The sequence below is a fragment of the Chionomys nivalis genome, chromosome 5 (genome assembly GCF_950005125.1).
Source record: "Chionomys nivalis chromosome 5, mChiNiv1.1, whole genome shotgun sequence".
In the NCBI taxonomy this organism is placed as follows: Eukaryota; Metazoa; Chordata; class Mammalia; order Rodentia; family Cricetidae; genus Chionomys; species Chionomys nivalis.
In genome coordinates, this window is record NC_080090.1 from 101,035,258 (window position 1) to 101,058,143 (window position 22,886).

General features: G+C 45.8%; 1 protein-coding gene across 30 annotated transcripts in view; it reads right to left on the reverse strand.

The window, feature by feature from the left end:
• Positions 1–22,886, reverse strand: part of Clasp1 (cytoplasmic linker associated protein 1) — a 218,241-nt gene that overhangs the window by 177,855 nt on the left and 17,500 nt on the right. For all 30 annotated transcript variants that reach the window (XM_057769384.1, XM_057769414.1, XM_057769399.1 and 27 more), the window contains exon 2: positions 8,753–9,231. In XM_057769384.1, the coding sequence (XP_057625367.1) occupies positions 8,753–8,947 (195 nt within the window). In that variant the 5' untranslated portion in view covers positions 8,948–9,231. The remainder of the gene's footprint in view (positions 1–8,752; positions 9,232–22,886) is intronic.

Below are 22,886 nucleotides of genomic sequence, written 5' to 3' on the forward strand. Positions count from 1 at the left end.
GCTTAGCCTGTTTGGATGCTCACCTTCCTGGACCTAGATAGAAGTGGGAGGACCTTGGTCTTCCCGCACGGCAGGGAATTTGTACTGCTCTTCAGTATCGAGAGGGAGGGGGAATGGAGTGGGGGGAGGAGAGGAGGGGGCAATATTTGGGAGGAGGGAGAGGGAAATGGGAAACGGGGACAGGTGGAAATTTTAATTAAAAAAGAATAAAAATAATAATAATAATAATAAAAAGAGAGGTATCTATTTTAACTGCACCAGAGAAATTAACTTGCCAGCACCGCAAAGTCGAGAAGAGCCTCTTTCCCGGTCTGCTAAAGGATGCACCACTTGGCGGAACCAAGCAACCAGCCAGAAAAGAAACAGAAGCCACTTAATCGGAACCCAATAATCTTTTCTGGCTCTCCTCTCAAGGACACAGGAGGGAAACAGGAGCCTCAGCAAAGGAGCCAAGGCTAGGAGATAAGCAACGGGAAAAGCACCTCCCTATCTGTCCATACATTCACCGCTGCCCATAAATTCATGGGTTCACTGAGCTCTGAGAAGTGGCCTAGACTAACCTTTCCACAGGCCACAGAGATAGTGCTGCCAGAGAGGACCCAAAAAAGGCTGCTACTGACTTAACGTCTTCTTCACGGCTGCTCTCAATCCACTTTCCCATCACGGCTTTCCAACTGAGAATTCCCTATTAACCTTTTTCTCGTCTTTCCACTAAAAGCACTCATACACATTCCCATGGGACAATTCACAAGGGACTGCTTACCATCTTACACTGTACAGTATGCCCCTGCCCTCCCGTACGCCCAAGCTCCTCTCCAGTCAGACCGTAGCAGCCTTGACAGCAGGGTAATCTATAAGGAATTAGGAAACTCCAAATTCAAATGTCCAACAGTGTGGTACAGGCCTTGAGACAACTGTGGATGGAGGCAAAGTTCACAAATACTGGATTAAACAAACCTACCCTGCCTAGACACCAGCCGTAAAGTGTGCAAACAGAGATGCCTCCCATCCTCTCCACACAGGGGGACTCCACAGCAAACATCTGCCAAATCCCAGAAACCATAATTACTAGGTCATCACTCCAAACAAGTCACCTGGCTTCTCCAAACATCAATTTTCTCATCTACAAAACGGAAATGACACTAAGCATCTCATATGGTAAAAAGTAACTCCTCTCAGGGTCATCTGGCGCAGGGGCTGTCTGAACCAAGGCTGCCATTACTATCCCAGAGCGCTGTCCATTGGTCCGCAATTGCTTAGCCAGAACTTGAATTCAGGTGTGTTCTGGGACACAGACTTTGGGGGGTTTTATGAATGTAAACCATACTATTTAATACTGAATATTCTCTGCGATAGCAACTATCAACCTCCTTCTGCAGCAGAACATGTCCTCAGCGGCTGGTAAAGAAAGCCTGTGACGCTTCCTGGCAGTTCCAACGGCAAGTAAGCCATGGGAAACAGGGTTCTTAGGCCACGAGAGCTGCTTTGTGGCTATGAGAACGGCCATGAGGCCTGTGGCGGTGTGTTCACAGGAACTACCGTGCTCGTCTACGATGCTGGGAGAAAGGCTGTATGGCTGTACTCACAGAAACTGCCCTCCTCTAGGGTGCTGGGTGTCCACAGAGCTCACCAAAGGCACATGCGCTGTTGAGGATGAGAGGCTATGGAACCGCTCTGCAGGTGGTGTAAAAGTGGCAAGATTAGCTGAGAAAACTGCACAGCCCAAGTCCCTCTCATTGCCTCAGGCTGCCACGCCCACCAGCCTCTCAGGGGAGCTCATTCTTTTGGAACACGATGATGGGTGGGAGCGTGATGGCTCCCCATATGTGCAGGAATGGAGTCCAGCATCTCTCTTTGGGTGAGCGGGAACGTAATAGCTCTACACATGTGTAGGAATGGAGTCCAGCATCTCTCTTTGGGTGAGCAGAGTGTGATGGTTCTACATACATGTAGGAATGGAGCCCAGCATCTCTCCTGGGGTGAGCGGGAACGTGATAGTTCTACACACGTGTAGGAATGGAGCCCAGCATCTCTCCTGGGGTGAGCGGGAACGTGATGGTTCTACACACGTGCAGGAATGGACCCCAGCATCTCCCCTTGGGTGAGCAGGAGCGTGATGGCTCTACATACATGTAGGAATGGAGCCAGCATCTCCCCTTGGGTGAGTGGGAGCGTGATGGCTCCGCATACGTGCAGGAATGGACCCCAACATCTTTCCTTTCCTTCAGGCTGTAATCAAAGTACCAGAAAGGAAATACCAAGGGTTGGGGATAGTTGTGCAAGCCTATAGTCCCTGTACTCAGGAGGTAAGGGCAGGAGGGTCTCTGTGAGTTTGAGGCCAGCCTGATCTATATAGAGAGTTCTAGGTCAGTAAGGGCTACATAGTGAGACCCTGTCTGCAAATTTAAAAAAAAAAAAAAAGAAAAGAAAGGAAGAAGATGAAAAAAGGGAAAAAAAGGGGGGGGGGAGCAGATCGCTGAAAACAACCAGGTTCAGAATTTGAGGGTTTCATTTTATTGCTGATATATGGGTAATCTAAAGAGAAACCTCATGGGTGAGAAGGGCCTCCAGTCTCCCACGGTCACTTAACAGAGTGAAACACTTCACAAGGTATTCCAGATTAAACAGCACCCCCATGGTGTGCCCTGAATGTATGAGTATTTAAATTTTCAATTACACAGTGTGTGCATATGTGTGTGCGTGTGCACCTGTGCACATATGTGAGAGGAAGAGACAAACACAGGCACAGGTGTGCCACAGTGCACATGTGATGTCAGAGTTCTCTCCTTCCGCCTATGGGATCGAGCAGTTGAGCTAGGGTCACTGGGCCTATGCACAAGTGCCCCTACCCACTGAGTCACTGTGACAGCCCTGTACCACTATTTAAATAGCCAATTACTGAACCCGTAAATGACTTGACATGTTGGTCTAGAGAGATGCCTCACTGGTTAAGAGCGCTTGTTCTTACAGAGGACCTCAGTTCAGTTCCCAGCACCACAGGGTAGATCACACCATCTGTAACTCCAGACCCAGGGGACCTGATGAGGACACCAGGGAAGCATGTGGTGCACATCCATTCATGAAGACAAGACACTTAAACACAAAATAAAGAGCTATTTTTAAATGACTTGCTATCGGTGTGTGTGTGTGTGTGTGTGTTATGTGTTTACATAGGTGTATACATCTGCATGCAGAGAGGGCAGAGGTCAACACTGGTTCTCCCTCCTCTATTGCTTCCCACCTTCTTTGAGACAGGGTCTCATTAACCCTGGAGCTCATGGATTTGGCAAGGCTAACTGGTCTCTGCTCCCCTCAGTCCCTGCACTGGGTGACAACCCCATGCCACTGCATCCACGGGGAGCTGGGGATCCGAACTCAAGTCCCCATGCTTCACAGGGAGGCACTCTACTGACTGAGCTCTCCAGCCTCCTCAAGATGCCTTCAACCAGTCAAGGAAGCCCACAGTCAGTTCACTGTAGCTAACAGTGACAAACTAACGATTCAAATTGGCATCGATGAGTCTGAATGAGAGAGCTATAACAGGCAACGCTGTTCTAGGCAATTTTTAATCCTGAAATAAAATACTAAAAGTAAACTGCTCTAATCTAAACTAATGCCCCCATTCCCAAATTACATGCAAATGGGAATCCCCACTATCCACCTGATGGATCATTAACGGCGCCATGCTGAAGAAAAAGAGGCCATCTGAGTCAGATCAAGGCGGGCAACGTTACTGATCGCAAGGCCAAAGTTTCTGTGAATCAAGTTTTGCTGGGACATGTCCAAGCCTGTTCACTCACGTATTGTCTTTAGTTGTGTTTGTGATCCAGATTACCCGAATATTTGCTAGATAACCATGTGTTCTCAATGCCTAAAAATACCCATCTGTCAGGCCTTTAGGATCTTATGGAAGCTGGACCCATACTTAAGAGTCATGCCCATAACCACCGGCAGGAATTACCTCATGTATCAAGTTAAGATGCTTTCCTGCCACTGTGATAAAGCACTGACCAAAAGGGACTGGAGAGTTAAGAACATTTCCTGCTCCCCCAGAGGATCCCAGTTCTGTTCCCACATCAGGTGGCTTGCATGCACATCAGGTGGCTTGCATGCCTGTAACTCTAGCTCCAGGGGACCCTTGAATATCTGCACTCATAATCACCTACACATAATAAAAATGTATCTTAAACAAAAGAGCACTAACCAAAAGCAATCTGGGGAGCAAAGGGTATACTGGGCTTATTTACACTTCCAGATCACAGTTCCCTGATGAGGGACTTCAAAGCAGCAGCCTGGAGGCAGGAACAGGAGCAGCAGCCATGGAAGAATGTAGTTACTGGCTTGCTCTCTCTGGTCTGCTCAGCCTGCTGTCTTAAATAACCAGGAACTGCCTGCCAGGGGTGGGATCATCCACAGTGGACTGGACCCCTACATCAACCATTGATCAAAGCATTTCCCACTGACATGCCCACGTGTAATAGAGAAAAGTCCTTAACTGAAGCCCCCCTTTCTAAGCGTGTGTGAACTGCACAGTGGCACCCTGTCTCCATGGCATTCCTTTACCTTTCCTGTTAGGAAAATAAGGACTGGGAGAACTCTTAGTCAGGAAGACTAGCCACACAAGCATGAAGACCCGAGTTCAATCCCCAGTACCCACATAATCTCAATTCTGAGGAGCTCAATAGCCACAGCCAGCCTAGATGCCAGGAAAGTTTCAAACCAGGTGAGAAGTCCTACCTCAAAAGAAGAAGAAAAAAACAGAAACAGCTCCTAACAAATAACACTTATGACTGCTGCACACAACCCTCCACACACAAAAGAAAAAGAAATAACACAAGTACTGTTGCTTTCGGGGCCAAAATTACATCACCTTCTCCTACTGCCATCTCTTTAGTCCTTAACACAGAAGAGTCTAGAAGTGCAGCTTCAGAGTTCTGTTTGGAAAGCTAGTCTTCTCTAGTCCTACGATTTTAAAATTAAAGTCTAATGAAATGTACTTCAGATTCTCAGAATTCCTGACTAAGATTAGGAGAGATAAAGGAGGCAAAGCCTAAAAGGTTAGTGTCCAGATTTCACCAAAGCCAGCATTCACACCTGAGGAGCAATCTATAGGCTAAGTCCACCCCTGTATCCAGCTTTTGCTGAGCCCCTACCAGATCCAGGCTCTGGGCTTCAGTTGGGAATGGGGCTGTTTCTGCAGTCAGAGAACTGGCAGAGCCAGCACCTCAACACTTCCAAAGGAGGGGGTGCTCCATCCACAGAACAAGCCTGAATACACAACCCTCTGTAATAAAGCAGCAGATGTCAGAGCTGAGGGTTCTCAAGTGACATGGTACTCAGTTCATCTGCACGACAAATGGGTTAGTGAACCTGGTCACAAGTCCCAATCTTTGTCACTTAACTTCCCAACAACCTGCCTTTGCTGGTTTCCTCCCTAGCAGGCACGGTGGCACACATGTGCTGTCTTCCCAGGACTTGGGAACTGGAGACAGGAGAAACATGAGCTTGAGATCACCCAACTTCTGGCCAGCCTGGGCTACATAGAAGACCCTGTACCAAAAAGAGAAGAGGGAAGAAAAAGAATAGGAGAAGAAAGGGGAGGGGAAGGAGAGAGAGCTGGGGGAACAAAGATAGAAGAATTACTCCTCAGAGTGTTAGTTAAAACGTCTTAAACCTTCCCTCCTGTGACTGAAAAAGGAAGTGGTGCTGCGTACATCTGTCTTGCCCAGAATCCCCTGTGTTTCCATGCGTGCGCATGCTGCACCCGAACAGTGATACAATCGCCTGTTTTGACCAGCACCCCTAGACAAGGCAAGAGCCACCACTAAGAAGCTCATAAAAACTTTATTATCTGTCTGGGGAAAGGCTCAGGAGGTAAAGTGCCTGCCGCACTTGCACAAGGACCTGAGTTCAGATTCACAGAACCCTGTAAAAGCTGGCCTTGGGAGTGTATATAATCTGAGCGCTCCTGTGGGGTGAAGGGAGGAGAGATCAGAAGCTTCCCAGAAGTGTATGGCTCTGCTAGCCTGGCACACACAACAGTCGTGAGCACACAAAGCAGTTGTGAACAATAAGAGACCCTGCCTCAGACCAACGCCTGAGTGCTGCGCTGTGACTCTCCAAGACCGTGTTAATAAAGTTAACTTGGGATGAAGCAGAGCCACCAACTAGCTGACTGGAATTAGCCATAGAAGCCAGGAATACAGATAGGACGGTCCTTCAGGAAGGAGAAGGGAAGGACTTGGGATTCTAAGACATTTGGTGGGAAGAGGTACTGGCTGGGTAACCAATAAGAAAGGAAAGGTCAGCTGGTGACTTCTCTGCTTCTTTGATCTCTAAGGTTTTTCACCCCAATAATTGCCTCTTGAGTTTTTATTGGAAATAGAACAATTCAGCAAAAGACAATACCTGAGGTTCTCCAACCTACACCACACACCAAGGAATACACACATTCACATACACACAAGCATGCATGGATACAAAACAATCTTTTAAGGGACTGGAGAGAGGGCCTAGTGGTTAAAGGCATCAACTGCTCTTGCGGAGAGGCTAAGTTTGGTTCCCAGCACCCACGTGGTGGCTCTCAATCGTCTGTAACTCCAGTTCAGCTCAGGGAGATGGCCTCTTCTCGCCTCCGTGGACACTGCACACGTGTGGTGCACAAGCAAACATGCAGGCAAAACACTCATACACATAAAATAAATATAAATAAATCTTTTAAGATTAGTAAATAATCTGATTATCCTGACATTATAAATGGGAAACCTGAGACTCAGAGACATTACAGGCCAGTGAAACAGGCCCCACAGGTTGCTAATTAACATCGTATTATCCTTGCCGCAATCTCCTCCTCCTGGTACAGTCAGACTCAAGTACCCACCCTCCTTCCTGTGAACACAGACTTCCCTTAGGAGAGGGAAGAGCACCTTTGCTGAGACCAGCTGTTAAGCAGGAGGTGGGAAGTCATCCTGGACAGGCAAAAAAGGCACTGCCCAGGGGCCCTCACTGTCCAGTGTCACTCACTGCTCAGAGACCCTCACTGCCCAGTGTCACTCACTGCCCAGAGGCCCTCACTGCCCAGCGGCCCTCACTGCCCAGTGGCCCCCACAGGGAGGGACGGGAGGAAGTAAGGCCGGCTGGCCAGGGACATGCACGAGGTCTGTCACAAGCTCGGAAAGCACTCTCCCCCACCCCCATATTACCTCAGCTACTACTAGTCTTGCTAAATTTCCTACACGTTAGCATGTCTGCCAAATGCTTCTTACCATGCACACAGGAGTAGCGGAGCCATGGCTCAAACACATAAGTGGTCAACCCTGACAAGCACAAGCGGACTCTACCTGACCTCTCAGGGCCAATGCTCTCACCATAGAGCGCCGGGTGGTCTGCATATGAGATAATACTCATTAATTTCTGCCAAGTAAATAGACCGAGACAAGATTTCAGCTCAGTTTCAAGGATGGGGGACCCACAGGTATACCCAGTGGTGAAGGACTGTTACATACAAGGTAATGTCTTAACAATAAGAGTTCACCACTCTTGCTTAAGACTGGGGCTTAAATGTGTGAGGAATGCGGACCAAAAGGAACCCTGTAAGCACCAGCTCCTAAGTCCAAATCAGCCTCAGGCACCTGAGTCAGGAAAGAAGGGCACCAGAGAGCCGGTGTCTGTGGCCACCTGACCAAGTCTACCGCACTGCCGGCACTGCCAGCAGCCACGCAAGCTTCCTACCCTTCCGTCCACTCAACCCTGATCCAGAGATGCCACCTCCTGGCAGGGATGAGCTGAAGATACAGGAGGGGGAGATGAAGAGGGGCAGGTGAAGAGGGGGCAGGTGAAGAAGGGGGCAGGTGAAGAATGATGGAGGTGGGTCTTGTATTTATCTGTTGCTTTTATTGGTTAATTAATAAAGAAAACTGTTTGCCCCTGATAGGACAGAAAATTAGGTAGGCGGAGTAAACTAAACAGAATGCTGGGGAAAAGAAGCCAAGTCAGTGAGTCGCCATGATTCTCCCACTCCAGACAGACGCAGGTTAAGATCTTTCCTGGTAAGCCAGCTAGTGGTGCTACACAGAATATTAGAAATAGGTTAGATCAATATGTAAGAGGCCCGCAGCTCCTTCAACAGAAGAATACCTCTTCAGGGCTTCCAGCGCCCTGTAGTTTGCATTCATGAAGCTCAACCTTGAATGGCAAATGGTCCATGTTCACAACTTAAATGGGCTGTGCACAGCCACCTCCCTACAGACACCCTTCACCTACTGCACATGAAGAGCCCTAATCTTCAAAACCAAAAGCTATCCTCTAGCCATTACCCGTGAGTCAAAGTCACTCCTTGACAACCGAAGACAACTGAAACTGTTTCTGGTCAGGTACCAAGTCCAAAAGCTATCATCCTCTAGCCACTGCCCATGGGTCAAAGTTACACCTTGACAACCGAAACTGGCTTTGGCCAGGCACCACGTAGATTTCAATAGTAATTTGAAAGTAAAATGTTCTACATTCTGACGCCAGAGACAACAGTGAAGACTAGTCACCAAGGTGTCCAAACCTCCAATGTCAAGACTGCAAATGCTTTTAAACGCCCCCACACAAAAGTTCCCCCCACTCTTCCCATAATTTGCATGCATATTGTGTTTGAAGTCGAGGGATCAGGCTGCTGATACTTCCCTAACCATTTTTTCCCGGACCAGTTTTGATCTGCCAAGACAGCCTTACCACCTTCAAGAGCACCTCCGAGAGCACGGCTTACCTTGTAATTGCTAGAGTTCACCCAAGAGGTAGCGAGTCCGTCCACAAGCTTATCTAACATGGTCTGGTCATGCTCAAGGTCAGCAGACTTCTGCTTGTCCGAGAAATAGTCCATGAGTTCCTGGCCAACCTGCAGCCGTCTCCCCACGTCCTTCTGCAGCACCTGGGCCAGACAGGACTCCATTCGAGGTTCCATGGTAGGATTCAAATCCAGATCCGGCCAAGGCTAGGGGGCGGTCAGGATGACTCCCTCCCGGTAGCTGTCCCGGGAGGTGGCCTCTTTGTTCGCTGAAGGCTACTAAGAGCGTGTGTTTCAAAGATGCAATCCGGGGAATGGCAGCAATGCACCATGTGTGTCTGAAGAGCAGCTGGTCGGATATTAAAAGTCCAATTTAAATAACTAGTAGGCGATAAAGGCGAGAGTGGCGGAGTGATGACCCATGGCTAGGTCTGAAATCCTTCATAGTTCAGCAGTCCATTCTGCAAAGGAAGAGAGGAGAACAAATCAGCGGGCGGGCAGAACACGCAACTGTTAGGAAGCATTTCATCAAAGACAAAGACACTGCTGATCACACGCAGGGTGGGAAGCACGGACACTTGGCGAACAGATCAGAAAAACATGAGTATTATTTTTATTAGCAGAATGGCAAAACCCAAAGGATTGAGCCAGAGAGCTATGTGCTTGGTAAGCTGGCATTTTTCACAGTTCCCTAGCCTGTAAACGCAAAAGTTAGGAAAGCAATCTTCTGCTTCCAGTGGCTTCGGTTTTGCTTCCACCAAAACCCTCGCACCACGCTAAGAGTCATGGTAGGCACTGTCTTATCACCTATCTCTCAATAAACTCATTCCTGGAAGGGCACAGGCTCCTCTAAACACCCCTAAAACAAGCTTGTCACATTAGCCAAAGGCAAAGGTAGCAAGCACCTACACTGTCCTTCCCGCTGTGCAGTTTCGCAAGGGGGCAGCCTCCTTTCCAAGCAAAGGAGAAGAAAGGCAAAGGGAAGGAGATAGGCTGTTGACACGGAATTCTCTCTTGACAGCAGCTCCACTAGGGACTGCTATTTGTTATAAAATGAGTTCTCAAAATCACGTTCAGGCACTGTAAATGCATAAAAAAGAAAAAGTACTAAAACTGAGTTTGGAGTTTTTGCAGTGCTGAGGCTTGAACACAGGAACCCTACGCAAGGGTTCTACCACTGAGCTGACCCACTTTACTCTCATAAAATGGTTTTCGTTAGACAGATTCAAGAGTTAACTAGTTAACTATAGCCGGCAGAGTAATATGTTTCTTATTCAACTTCTCTCCAACTATTAATTAGTTCCTTTCATTCTAAATTAGGAAGGCACACAGGAAACCCAGCTTTCTTAAGACGCAGCATCTCAGAGCTGGAAGATGACTCGGGGGTAACAGTGTTTGCTTCATGAGCATGATGATATGAGTTCAGATCCCAGCACCCACGTAACAAGCAGGAAATGGGTCTCACATGCACCTATAACCCCAGCACTGAGGAGGGCAGACACGGAAGATGGATAAAGTTTGTTAGCAAGCAGTCCAGCCAAAACACGTGAGCTCCAAGTTCAGGGAGAGGCTCCATCTCAAAGGAGTAAGAAAGACAGTGATTGAGGAAGACATCTAACCACCTCCTTTGGTATCTGTGTGCAAACAAAGGCGCGAACACACAGGTGTGTATAACACACACACACAATGTAATTTAAAATGAGGGCCAAGAAGATGGCTCGGCGGGTAAAGACACCACACAAACCTGGTGCCCTGAATTCAATCCCTGGCAAACAAGTAAAGACAGAAGGAGAAAACGACTCCACAAAGCTGTCCTCTGACTGTAGGCCCATATTTCTATATAGTGTGGCAGCCAGGCTCTGAAGCCAGAGGCCCGACATGAGGTGGTCACGTAGCCCTGCAGACAGGCTGTCACTGTCCTAACAGAGGGTCAGAATGTTGTTGCTCCTTTCTTTGTAATTTGGAGGATGCCTGATAGAGATACTAATTCAAACCTACCTGACAGCTAGCACACAGAGCAAACAGGTAGAGGCGGAAGTGACAAAAAGCCATTTACCTGGTTACCTCGGAGACAGAATGCTAATGTATTTCCCCCTGAGTTAAGTTTTAGTATATAGACTGTTTGGAGACTAAACAAGAAGGAATTCTCCAGGATGTGAACTCAGGACTTCATGATCACCGAGAATCTCCCTCCCAATAAAGCCATGTGAGTTGTGTCTTTATTTCCGCGCCTCCACGCCGGTCCAGAGAGAGAGAGTTTATGTTGGGGCCTGGTCTAGAGACTTAATTTATGGTCCGGCTACTACCGGACCCCGACATCTGACCTCCACAGATGGGCCACAGCATGCACAACCACCCTCACATACTTTTAAAATATGAAGTGTAAAAATAAAAGCAGTCTACATGGTTCCAGAAAGAAGCAAGCATTCACTGTTCAATATCGGCTACAGCATGCAGGCCATGGACTCAGCAACACTAGTCAGTGCGTAAGCTCTCAGGAAGCTCTCAAGGAAGCAATGTTCTCAGAAACGCCAGTAAGTACATTAAGTTGCCAGCCCAATCTGCTTTCTGATATAGCAAAATGTAGGGCTATGGCCAGAACTAACTCTAACCACCACGCCTTTCCTGCCGAGATGGTCTGACATGCCCAGAAACTGTGCCAAGATCAACCTTTTCTTCTTTTAAAAGCAAAGCCAGGAACCTGCAATGTAGAACCTGAGACCACCAGAGTTCATGTGAAGAGATGGTACTGCTAACAGCACAGCCTTCCACCCAGAGGGGACACCAGATGGTGTTTGTGGCCTAAGTTCAACGAGAGATTCTAACAAAAGGCACCTGAGGTTGCCCTCTGACCTACACATGTGCTGTGCCTGCACACACTCCCACAGACACCATATCCATGAACACACACACACACACTATATATATATATATCAGAGGGGACTTGGAAAGGGTTGGAAGGAGAAAAGGGAAGGGGGAGAATTGTGTAACTATAATTTAATTAAAAATAAAAACCACCTGAAAATGTCTCGAGGCATGCATGGAAGACAGGTATATTATTAAGCAGCCAACCCTGGAAGACTAGACGCAGGAGAAGTCACTCGCACTGAGCCGAAAGCAGCATGCATCCATTCGACAGCATCTCCTCCTGCAGTTTTATAGCAGTCAGAGCTTAGCACGCTCTGGGCAGGGGTCTCTGCTCTTCCTCCTTCTCTCTGCTCCCACCCACGGCCCCCGGGTTGTAAACCTCCCCCCCCCCACTACTCAGTGAACACCACACAGGCCCATGGGAAGACAGGTGCTGAACTACACTGGCTGCTGAAGCCCAGCCGGGTGACTCCAGGGCTCTTGCTGCCTAGAACAAGGAAGAGACAGGCAGACAGCTAGGGTAGCATAGGAAGAAGACAAAACACTCGGGGACCCAGCAACACTTCAGCTGAGGGCCAAAGATGGAGCAGCTCACCTCAGTCAGACTCGGGGCACCCACCCCAGTCCAGCTTCCCTTGGCCATCACACCCATATTCCAGAGAGCTCCCTCCCTCCCTCTTCTGCTTTCCTCACGGCTTCAACACCCATGGAGATGACTTCAACCTTCCAGTCACCTGCCCCAAGATGAATGCTCTCTCCCTTCTATTGGCCACTCACTACCAGCAGCTTGTAGATGTCCCCTAAATCGCCCATCTTCAGTAGGCCCTCACTGCCTCCATCGGGGACAGACACGGTTAGCAGTTGTCTAGGAGCTGCAGAGTAGGCTGGGCAGACAAAGTGTTCAGTGCTCTTACAGAGGACCCCAGTTCGGTCCCCATTACCACAAAAATTAAAATGTTTTAAAAGAATCACTTCTCTTTTCTACTCCTCAGAACTCTCTCAAAGACAGAAAGAGGCATGTGTTCAGACAGCTGCCACGATGGAGGTGAGGCTTGCAACACTATCCCCTCTGCTTCTCCTCCTGCTACAAACTGTCCATTACAGAAGGAGAGAGTTCTAACTCACAGAACAGGGCTGCAAAGTATAGTTCAGCAGTTAGGAGCAGTTCGTTCTCTCTCTCTCTCTCTCTCTCTCTCTCTCTCTCTCCCCGTGGGGCGGGGGGTGTTGAGACAGGGTTTCTCTCTGTAGCTTTGGAGACTGTCCTGGAAACTAGCTCTTGTAGACCAGGCTGGCCTCGAACTCACAGAGATCCGCCTGCCTCTGCCTCCTGAGAGCTGGATTAAAGGTGTGCGCCAATCACTGTCCGGCTGCTGTTGTCACTTTTACAGAGGACCAGGGTTCAGCTCCCAGGACCCACAAGGTAGTTCACAACTGTCTGTAACTCCAGCTCCAGGGATTCTGACGCCCTCTTCTGGTTTGCAAGGGCACTGCATACATGTGGTGCACAGACACAAAGCAGGACTAAAACCCTCAAATACGAAACTTTTTTTAAATATTTAAGAAAGTAAAAAGAAAATAAATGAGAAAAACATGGTAATAAAAATTTTAATGACACAAGATATGGAAGAAAATAAATGAGAAAAGCATGGTAATAAAAATTTTAATGACACAAGATATGGAATTAAATTATGTTATATAATAAAGCCTATTATTTCAAAAAGTATAGAAATATAAACTATCAAAGTATAGTCTAATTACTAAAACCATGAATGCTTTCTTTTCTACTGAATGGTTATCTTACTACTTACCGTATTATCTTTAACATTTCACATAGAGTGTGTGCACACACCATGGCATGTATGTGGAGAGCAGGGGACAACTTGCTGGAACTCTCTTTCCAGCATGTGGGATCTAAGGTTCAAACAGATCAGCAGGCTAGGAGGCAAGCATCTTTACCCCCTAAACCATCTTACTAGCTTCATATTCCATACTTTTCATATTTTTTAAACAGAAAAAAATCTCAAATGAAACCCTGTTTATTTATGTCAACCTTATTTTTCCAAAATGAACTATCAACTGAAAACAAAGACTTTTTTAAACAAGGCTGATTTTTCTTCTTTTTTTAAAAGACATTTAAATGTATACAAAGGGATTAGTGTCAACATCAGCACAGCAATTTGTTACAAAATGAAGGCACTTAACCCTGGATAGGAGAGGTAATAACAACTTAGGGGTCCATGGAGATGAGAGCCTGGCAGAGAACCCGCTTGTTAGGGTGACAAGGAGCCTCGCAGACAGGGTGCGCTCACACACTGGTTCCTCGAGAGAATGGGATCACCCACCCAGTCTACCAGCCCTTGACTTCAGTCGCCTCTTACACAGAGCTCCGTCTACAGCTTCAGTCTCACACCAGAGAAAATCACATCACCAAAGCTCAGCAACTTCTACACGGGGCTTTCAGGTAACAGGAAAACCGCCTGTCACTAACTTGTCCTAAATTCCGCAGTGTGTCTGATACTCACAAACTGCACGACGTCACCACTCTCTTTACCCTTTAGCAGTTCACCGAGTCCTACTGCATTGCACTGCCTTGTATTGAATCATATTTATGTGTTCATTCATTGGAGGCAGGGGCTCATAATTTCCAGGCTGGCCTCAAACTGGCTATTCAGCCATGGGTGATCTGGAACTTTTAATCCTCCTGACTCTGTCTCTAATTTATATACAGCAGGGACCCAAATACTTCCTTTCTCATAAGGACACCTATTTTCTCACCACTACTTATTGAAAAGACTATTCTTTTCCTCCACTAAACTGTCCTTCTTATAGCCTTGTTTAAAAGAAAAACAAAAGCCGCGCAGTGGTGGCGCACGCCTTTAATCCCAGCACTTGGGAGGCAGAGGCAGGCGGATCTCTGTGAGTTCGAGACCAGCCTGGTCTACAAGAGCTAGTTCCAGGACAGGCTCCAAAGCCACAGAGAAACCCTGTCTCGAAAAACCAAAAAAAAAAAAAAAAAAGAAAAGAAAAGAAAAAGAAAAACAAAAAACAGGGAGGGAGTGCGCACACATCTTTAATTCCAGTACTTGGGAGGCAGAGGCAGAGGTATCTCTATGAGTTCAAGGCCAGCCTGGTCTACAAGGCAAGTTCCAGGACAGCCAGGGCTATTACACAGAGAAACCCTGTCTCAAAAAAACAAAACAAACAAAAACCAAAAAAACCAATGGGCCATAAGTGTTAGCATTTATTTTTGGATTCTCCTATTCCACTGACATATATATATCCACTCTTCAGCCTATAGGACATGGTTTCAATTACTGTAGCTTGGTAGCAAGCTAAGTCTTAACTATATTCTTTATGAAGACTCTTTTGAGGCCTCTGTATTTCAATGTGAATTTGTAAATGAACTTGTTACTTGTAATCACAGGCGTCTGAGATCTCAACAGGAGTGTGTTGGACTTGGAGAACTTGGGAGTCCCACCATAACAAGTCAAGCCCGCAAATCCAGAAATGCAGAATCTTTAGTTCTCTAAATGGTATTCTATAATTCCAAGAGTAAATGTCACACTTCTCTTGTTTATTCCTAGTTTTTTTCTTTTCTTTGGTTTATTACTTCACAGAAATTGCTCTCTGGGTTTCACTTCACATTCTCTTGGCACAGACAGGAGCTGACCTTGTGTACTGACCTTGACCCGGAAGCCTGGCTTGTGTCCTTCTTTAGTTCCAGCACCTTCGAATGCATTGCTCGGGATAGCCTACCTACACAATCACATCATCTGCAAAACCAGTTTTTACATTTCCTCCTTTCCAAAATGCAATCTTGCCCTCCTTCTTCTCTCCTGGCTATTTGTACAGGATGAAGTAGATGTGGTCACAGTAAACATCTGTCTTACTCCATGCCTTAGGACAGCATTCAGTCTGTCCTCACTGACGATGCTAACTGTGGGTTTTCACAGATGGGCAGCACATCAAGGAAGTAGATCTTTGTTCCTAATAGCTTGAGTTTTTCAGGTTTGTGGGAGGGTTGCTTTGTTTTGTTGGTTGGCTGATTGAAGACCTAAACTGTTAAAACTACTAGCAGAAAATACAGAGAAAAACAGTTCACGATATGAACAGAAGCAAAGATGTCCTGCATAGGCAGACTCTTAGTAGATCAGGAACTAAAAGAAAGATCTGACAAATGGAACTGCATCAGAGTTTAAAAGTTCCGCATAGCAAAGGAAACTACAAAGACTACACTAAAGAAGGAGAGACGCTTGGCCACCCACACATCTGACGGAAGATCAACATCCAGTGGTGGTGTGCACCTCTAATCCCAGCTTTGGAAAGTAAAGGCAGGCGGATCTCTGTGAGTTTGAGGCCAGCCTGGTCTACAGAGCAAGTACCAGGAAGGTCAGAAATACACAGTGAGACCCTATCTCACAAAACCAAAAAGAAAAAATAAGGAGGAGCAGGAGGAAGAAGAGAAGGAAAAGGTAATGATGATTAATAGTCACAGTATATTAAGAACTCAAAAACATTAATAAAAGAATAAATGGCCCAATCAATAAATGGACTATGGAATACAGATGACCAATAAATACACGAGAAAAGATGCTCACATCTTTAGCTATCAGGAAAATGCAAATTAAAGCTACACTAAGATTCTATCTTAGAGTTAATATTAAAAGTACTAAATGCCAGTAAGGATGCAGGTTTGTAAAAGTAAAATTTATACACCGGTGGTGGGAATGCAAATTAATGCAGACACTTGGAAAATCTGTGTGGTGGTACAAAGGGGCTCACCAGAGAAAGCTGCCAGCCACACTAAGTGAAATTGCCAGCCCCAGGCTCAGAAAGAGACCCTCTGCCTCAATAAATAAAAATGGAGTAATCAAGAAAGATACCTGAGTTCAGCCTGCGGCCACCACATTCCTAAACATGCAAACACACAGACAAAACAGTCACACACCTGTGCAGGAGGAAACAGATGGACGCGGTAGTCAGCACGCTAACCTAAATGAACCAACAGGGAAAGGAGAAGAGAAGGGAATGCGTGAGGAGGGTAGACTGACAGATGTGGGGGTCACTGAGGAACCCTTAGCTAGAGAGAGGGCGAGGTGACGGGCGTTTACCACTCTTCCAGAGAACCAGAGCTCTGATTCCAACACCCACATGGAGGTTTACAGTCTCTTCTGGCCCCCACAGGCACACACACACACACACACACACACACACACACATTACAGTCTCTTCTGGCCCCCACAGGCACACACACACACACACACACACCTATACATGAATAAAAATAAAAATAAATTTATCAAAAGGTAAAAATGGTGCTAAGTACACAAAAACCTTCATTTATTGATTGTTGAGAGTACTGCTATTAGTTTATTATTATTAGGTTATTGTTTTTAAATTTATTCCTTTGTATGTTTGTATATGTATATATACATATTATGTGTGTGTGTGTATAGAACATGCCAGTCGTTTGACCCCCTACCCTTCTCCTCCCACTCCTGCTGAAGCCCCTTCTTCCCAACACATCTCCCCATGCCTTTCGTTATTTATTTTTATTTACTTACTTATTTATTTGGTTTTTCGAGTTAGGGTTTCTCTGTGTAGCCCTAGCTGTCCTGGGACTCTGTAGACCAGGCTGGCCTCAAAGTCAGAGATTCATGTGCCTCTGCCTCCAGAGGGCTGGGATTAACGGCGTTCCATACCACATCTAGGCCCCTCCTACTTTCTTCTCTTTCGTTTTTGCTTGTGTTTTGGGTTTGGGTTTGGCTGCCCCCTGAGTTTGATCACAGTTGCTTGCAGAGCAGAGGCAGGAGTTACTGCTGGGGCTTAGTCCACTTGCAAGCGGCTGCAACACTGAAGAAACGAGCTGCTTCTCCCCCAAACACTGACTGGCAACAGCTCTTCAGGAAGGGGCCTTATGAACCATGCATTCCCCTGAGCACTGTCCCTGCCCAGATTATCTAATTTGGGACATGTTTAGGTTTGGGCTGGGCTTTTTACATGGAGTATTGCTGTGGTTTAATAAACACTTACACCGGAACAGGTGGATAACAAGGTTTTCTCTGACCGTCGTAAGCGTATAGAAGAGTAGGACATAATGCAGCAGGGAAAGTCATTCATGGAGTGGAAACAGCACCATCAGTCTCTCTGTCAGCGGTGGATGGTTGCAGAGCGCAAACTTTAAATCAAACATATTTGCTAATTTCCCAAATTCCATTCTATTGATATTTAATTTCATTCCACTGTGGTCAGAGACCACTTTGCATGACTTCCATCCTTTTAAATGTATTGAGGCTTGTTTTATGATCTAACATATGGTCTATCCTATAGAAGGCTCAGATGTCCTTGACCTGCTGTTACTAATTGGAGCATTCCACAGATATCTGTCCCTTTAATACTTTAGAGTTTAAATCCATCTAAGCCGGGCGATGGTGGCGCACGCCTTTAATCCCAGCACTCGGGAGGCAGAGGCAGGCGGATCTCTGTGAGTTCGAGACCAGCCTGGTCTACAGAGCTAGTTCCAGGACAGGCTCCAAAGCCACAGAGAAACCCTGTCTCGAAAAACCAAAAAAAAAAAAAAAAAAAAAAAAAAAAAACCAAAAAACAAAAACCATCTAGACCAATTTGGTGGTGACAGAAGCCATAGCAATTATCTAAATCTTAAAGTTTTCATCCTATTTCCTGCATTTTATAATTATATAATTCTATACACAGAGGCATATATGTAAAGGAGCACACACAATTACTTTATTAAGATCTTTGTAATGTATACACATTCCCTCTAAAGATAAGATATTCAGTTCCTAGTTCATTTCTTACAGCAAAATCTACTCAAAGTCCAAACCACAAAAAAGATATATCCATCCAGCTCGAGAGGTTCTCCCAGATGTATCTTAACTGGAAAATACCCAAACCTGGGTGAATAAGAGGAGAGCATGTCACTTGATAGTGCAACAGCTGACACAGAGTCCCAAATGTCCCCAGGGAGGCGGGCTGCACCCAGTTGACAAAGGGAGCCTATTACAGTCTGAGCATTAGTGTCAAGACAGAAGGTGCAGAGGGCTGGGCATGAGGGCATGAGGGGCTCTCCTGTGCTACAGAAAACAGGGAAAGCAGCCCAGCTTTCAAGCTGACCCAGCTCAACAGTTTAAAAGAAGCATGGCCACCAGGCACAGTAGCACATGCTTTTAATCACAGCACTCCAGAGGCAGAGGCAAGCGTTTCTCTCTGAGTTCAAGACCAGCCTAGAATCCACATCAAATTGCAGGTCAGCCAAAGCTACATAGCAAGACCCTGCCTCAAAACTGATGAATTAAGGATTACAGATTTGGGGTGTGGCGTGTAACTCCATAGCAGAGCACTTGCCCAGCATGTGTGAGGTCCTGGGTTTGATCCTCGGCACTGACAACCAAGCAAAGAAGAAAATCTAAAGAGATGGCTCCCTGAGTTGAGAGCAGAGGCAGGCAGATCTCTGTGAGTTTGAGGCCAGCCTGATCTACAAGAGCTAGTTCCACAGCAGCCAGGGCTGTTACACACAAAAAAAAACCCTGTGTCTAATCCAATTAAAAAATGGAGTACAGACCTAAACAGAGAACTCTCAACAGAGGAATCTAAAATGGCTGAAAGACACTTAAGGAAATATTCAACATCCTTGGCCATCAGAGAAATGCAAATCAAAACAACTCTGAGATTCCATCTTACACCTGAAAGAATAGCCAAAATCAAAAACACTGATGACAACTTATGCTGGAGAGGTTGTGGGGAAAAGGGAACACTTCTGCATTGCTGGTGGGAGTGCAAGCTGGTACAGCTCCTTTGGGTGTCAGTGTGGCGATTTCTCAGAAAATTAGAAAACGACCTTCCTCAAGACCCAGTAATACCACTTTGGGGTATATAGCCAAAAGATGCTCAATCGTGCCACAAGGACATGTGCTCAACTATGTTCATAGCAGCATTGTTTGTCATAACCAGAACCTGGAAACAACCTAAATGCCCCTCGACCAAAGAATGGATAAGGAAAATGTGGTACATTTACACAATGGGTACTACACAGCAGAAAAAAATAAAGACATCTTGAATTTTGCCGGAAAATGGAAAACATTACTTTGAGTGAGGTAACCCAGACACAGAAAGACAATTATCACATGTACTCACTCATAGGTGGTTTTTAAACATAAAGCAAAAAAAAGCCAGCCTACAAACTACAAGCTCAGAAAACTTAGACAACAATGAGGACACTAAGAGAGACTTACATAGATCTAATCTACATGGGAAGTAGAAAGTAGAAAAAGACAAGATCTCCTGAGTAAACTGGGAGCATGGGGACCTTGGGGAAGGGTTGAAGGGGGAGGGGCAAGGCAGGGAGAGGAGCAGAGAAAAATGTAGAGCTCAATAAATATCAATTTAAAAAATTGAAAAAAAAAGAAAATTTTTGCCTAAGGAAAGACCTCTACATTTTCTCTCATGTGACTTAATTCAGACATCCAAACTAAACAACAGAACAATATAGTCCCCCAGTATATTCAGTGATCCAACCTGGCACAGCCTTTGATAGAGTTAAAGAATAAATGGAGGTGGCTCTGCCAGCTGGAGAAAATATGAAGAAAATGGAGGAAGGTGAGTCATTCAGACTAGGGGACAGAAAGTTTAGACTCTACAAGTCTCTTTCCTCACGTTTACTCCACAGTCCTGCCAGAATCGCAGAGCATTTTAAGCAGACTCTTGCGGTCCTTTACATTCTCTGACGCGGGCCCTACACCATCATCCTCTCTCACCCAACCCAAGTGTCCAACAGAAGAATGTCAATGCTTTCTAGAAAGACAGCAAAACAGACAAAATGCTGACCAAAAAAATCTCCATAACAGAAAGAAGAAAAACAGAAGTATACGTAAGGATAAGGCTGTGGCAAAGCATACTTTAAAAGTCACAGGATATATAGTGGCCACTGGCTATATAGAAATTTATTGAGAAAATTGAAATTTAGAACTAAGTACAAATTCTCAAGGGAAAGCAGACACACACACACACACACACACACACCCCACAATGGCTGGGTGGTAAAACTCAGCAGGATCTGAGTTCAAATCTCCAGCACTTATGTAAGTTCTAGAAGAGTGTAGAAGCGCACCGAGAACCCCAGTGTTCAGAAAGTAGAGAGAGGATTGCCAGAGCAACCTGGTCAGCTATACTAGGCAACCTGGCAAGGTCTAGTTAGGTGAGAGATCTTGTCTCAATGCATAAAGTGAAAAGTGACAGAAGAAAGCACCCAGTTTCAGTTTACGGCCTCCATATGCACATGCGCAAACACGTACCTGCTCACGTGCCCACGCACATGAACACACATGTATACTAGCATGCAAACCGCACACACATGAACACACACACACACACGTTAAGAATGACAAACAGCAAACATGGTTAAAAATAAATAAAATATTGACCCCAAAAAATTAGCTAGGTTTAAAAAAAAACCCTGTGTCAAAAACAAAAGAAGTTTATCAATTGAGGGCATAAGTAAACACAGCACCTGACAACAGCATGCTAGTTAGACATTCATTAAATAAGAAAGATGAGGTCCTTAATGAACAGACAACGACCTTCTGCACAAAAGAGGAGTGTGTGCTTATATGTTCCACATATATAATTAAACAATGGTGTCTCTGGGGAAGACTAGACGGCAGAGAGGAAATTAACTTTAAATCATGTGCATATTATCTACTTTTTCAATGCACAGGTCTGGGGAGAGGGCTCAGGAGGTAAAGTGCTAACTGTGCTAGCATAACGGCCCGAGTTTGAGCCACAAGCACCCATGTAAAAAGCCAGAATGGAGACAGCAAATCCCTGGGGCGTGCTGGCCGGACAGCTTAGCAAAAGAGGGGAGCTCCTAACTCAGTGAGAGATGGTCTACACATATGTGAGGTGAAGCACAATTGAGAAAGACTCCTGAATTCACCATCCGGCCTTCACACGTGTGCACATGCGCCTAGATTCACATACATACATATATCACAGTCATACCTGCATGAACACATGCCTGCACCATATATGCACACGCACCAAAAAAGGAGAATGGGGTTTTATTATTTTTTAAAGGTTTTTATTCTATTTTATGTGCACTAGTGTTTTATCCACATTCGTGTCTGTGTGAGGGTGTGGATCCCCTGGAACTGTAGTTACAGTTGTGAGATGCTGTGTGGGTGCTGGGAATTGAACCTGGGTCCTCTGGAAGAGCAGTCAGTGCTCTTAACCACTGAGCCATCTCTCCAGTTCCAAGAGAATGTTTTATAATAGAAAACTTTCTGCCATGTAAGCAGCACTCTTAACATCCAGATAACTGAAGCAAGCAAGAAGAGTCTCATTTACAAACAGAGACTGAATTCGCTCAGGAGCTAGGAAGAAAAGAACGAGTGGGGAAAGTACTTACCGCACCGCCCAACACTGGGTTCAGTCCCTGGGGCCAATGCATAGAAGGAGAGAACTGACTCCCTAAAGCTGTCCTCTGACCTTCACATATGTGTCATGGCATGCAAGCACACACACACACACACACACACACACACAAATAAATAAAATAACATCATTAAATATACTCACATAATAAGAAAAGCACAAGTATATCTACTAAGAATTTGCTTTGAAGTGAACAGTCAGTATATGTAATAGGCTTGTAACTACAATAAAAAAATACACAACTCCATCACTACCCAGAGGCAACCACAGCAGCAATAGCTTTCCAAAAGGGCATGTCGCATTCCACCCCAAAATTCCAAAACCAATTCTCTGATTCAAGTAAAAATCTGGAAATTGGCTGGGCGGTGGTGGCGCACGCCTTTAATGCCAGCACTTGGGAGGCAGAGGCAGGTGGATCTCTTTGAGTTCGAGTCCAGCCTGGTCTACAAGAGCTAGTTCCAGGACAGGCTCCAAAGCTACAGAGAAACCCTGTCTCGAAAAAAAAAAAAAATCTGGAAACAGAAGTCTTAATTTTGTGAAGATCTCATTCTTTTGGACCCTTGTATCTGCAGCCACCTACAATATCAGAACACGGCATCCATAATCACCTGGGGTCAGACAGATTTTGTAGTCACAAGCCCCCAGTCAACAAAGCTCTCCATGAATGGAAGGTAACAAGCGGGCCCTGGGCTCCCAACAGGAGAGTGTGCACCTAGGTCTGGACCTCACACCCTTCCAGGTCACAAGAGAAAGGTGAGGGAAAGACAGATAGAAAGAAGATAGGTAGACAGAAGCAGAC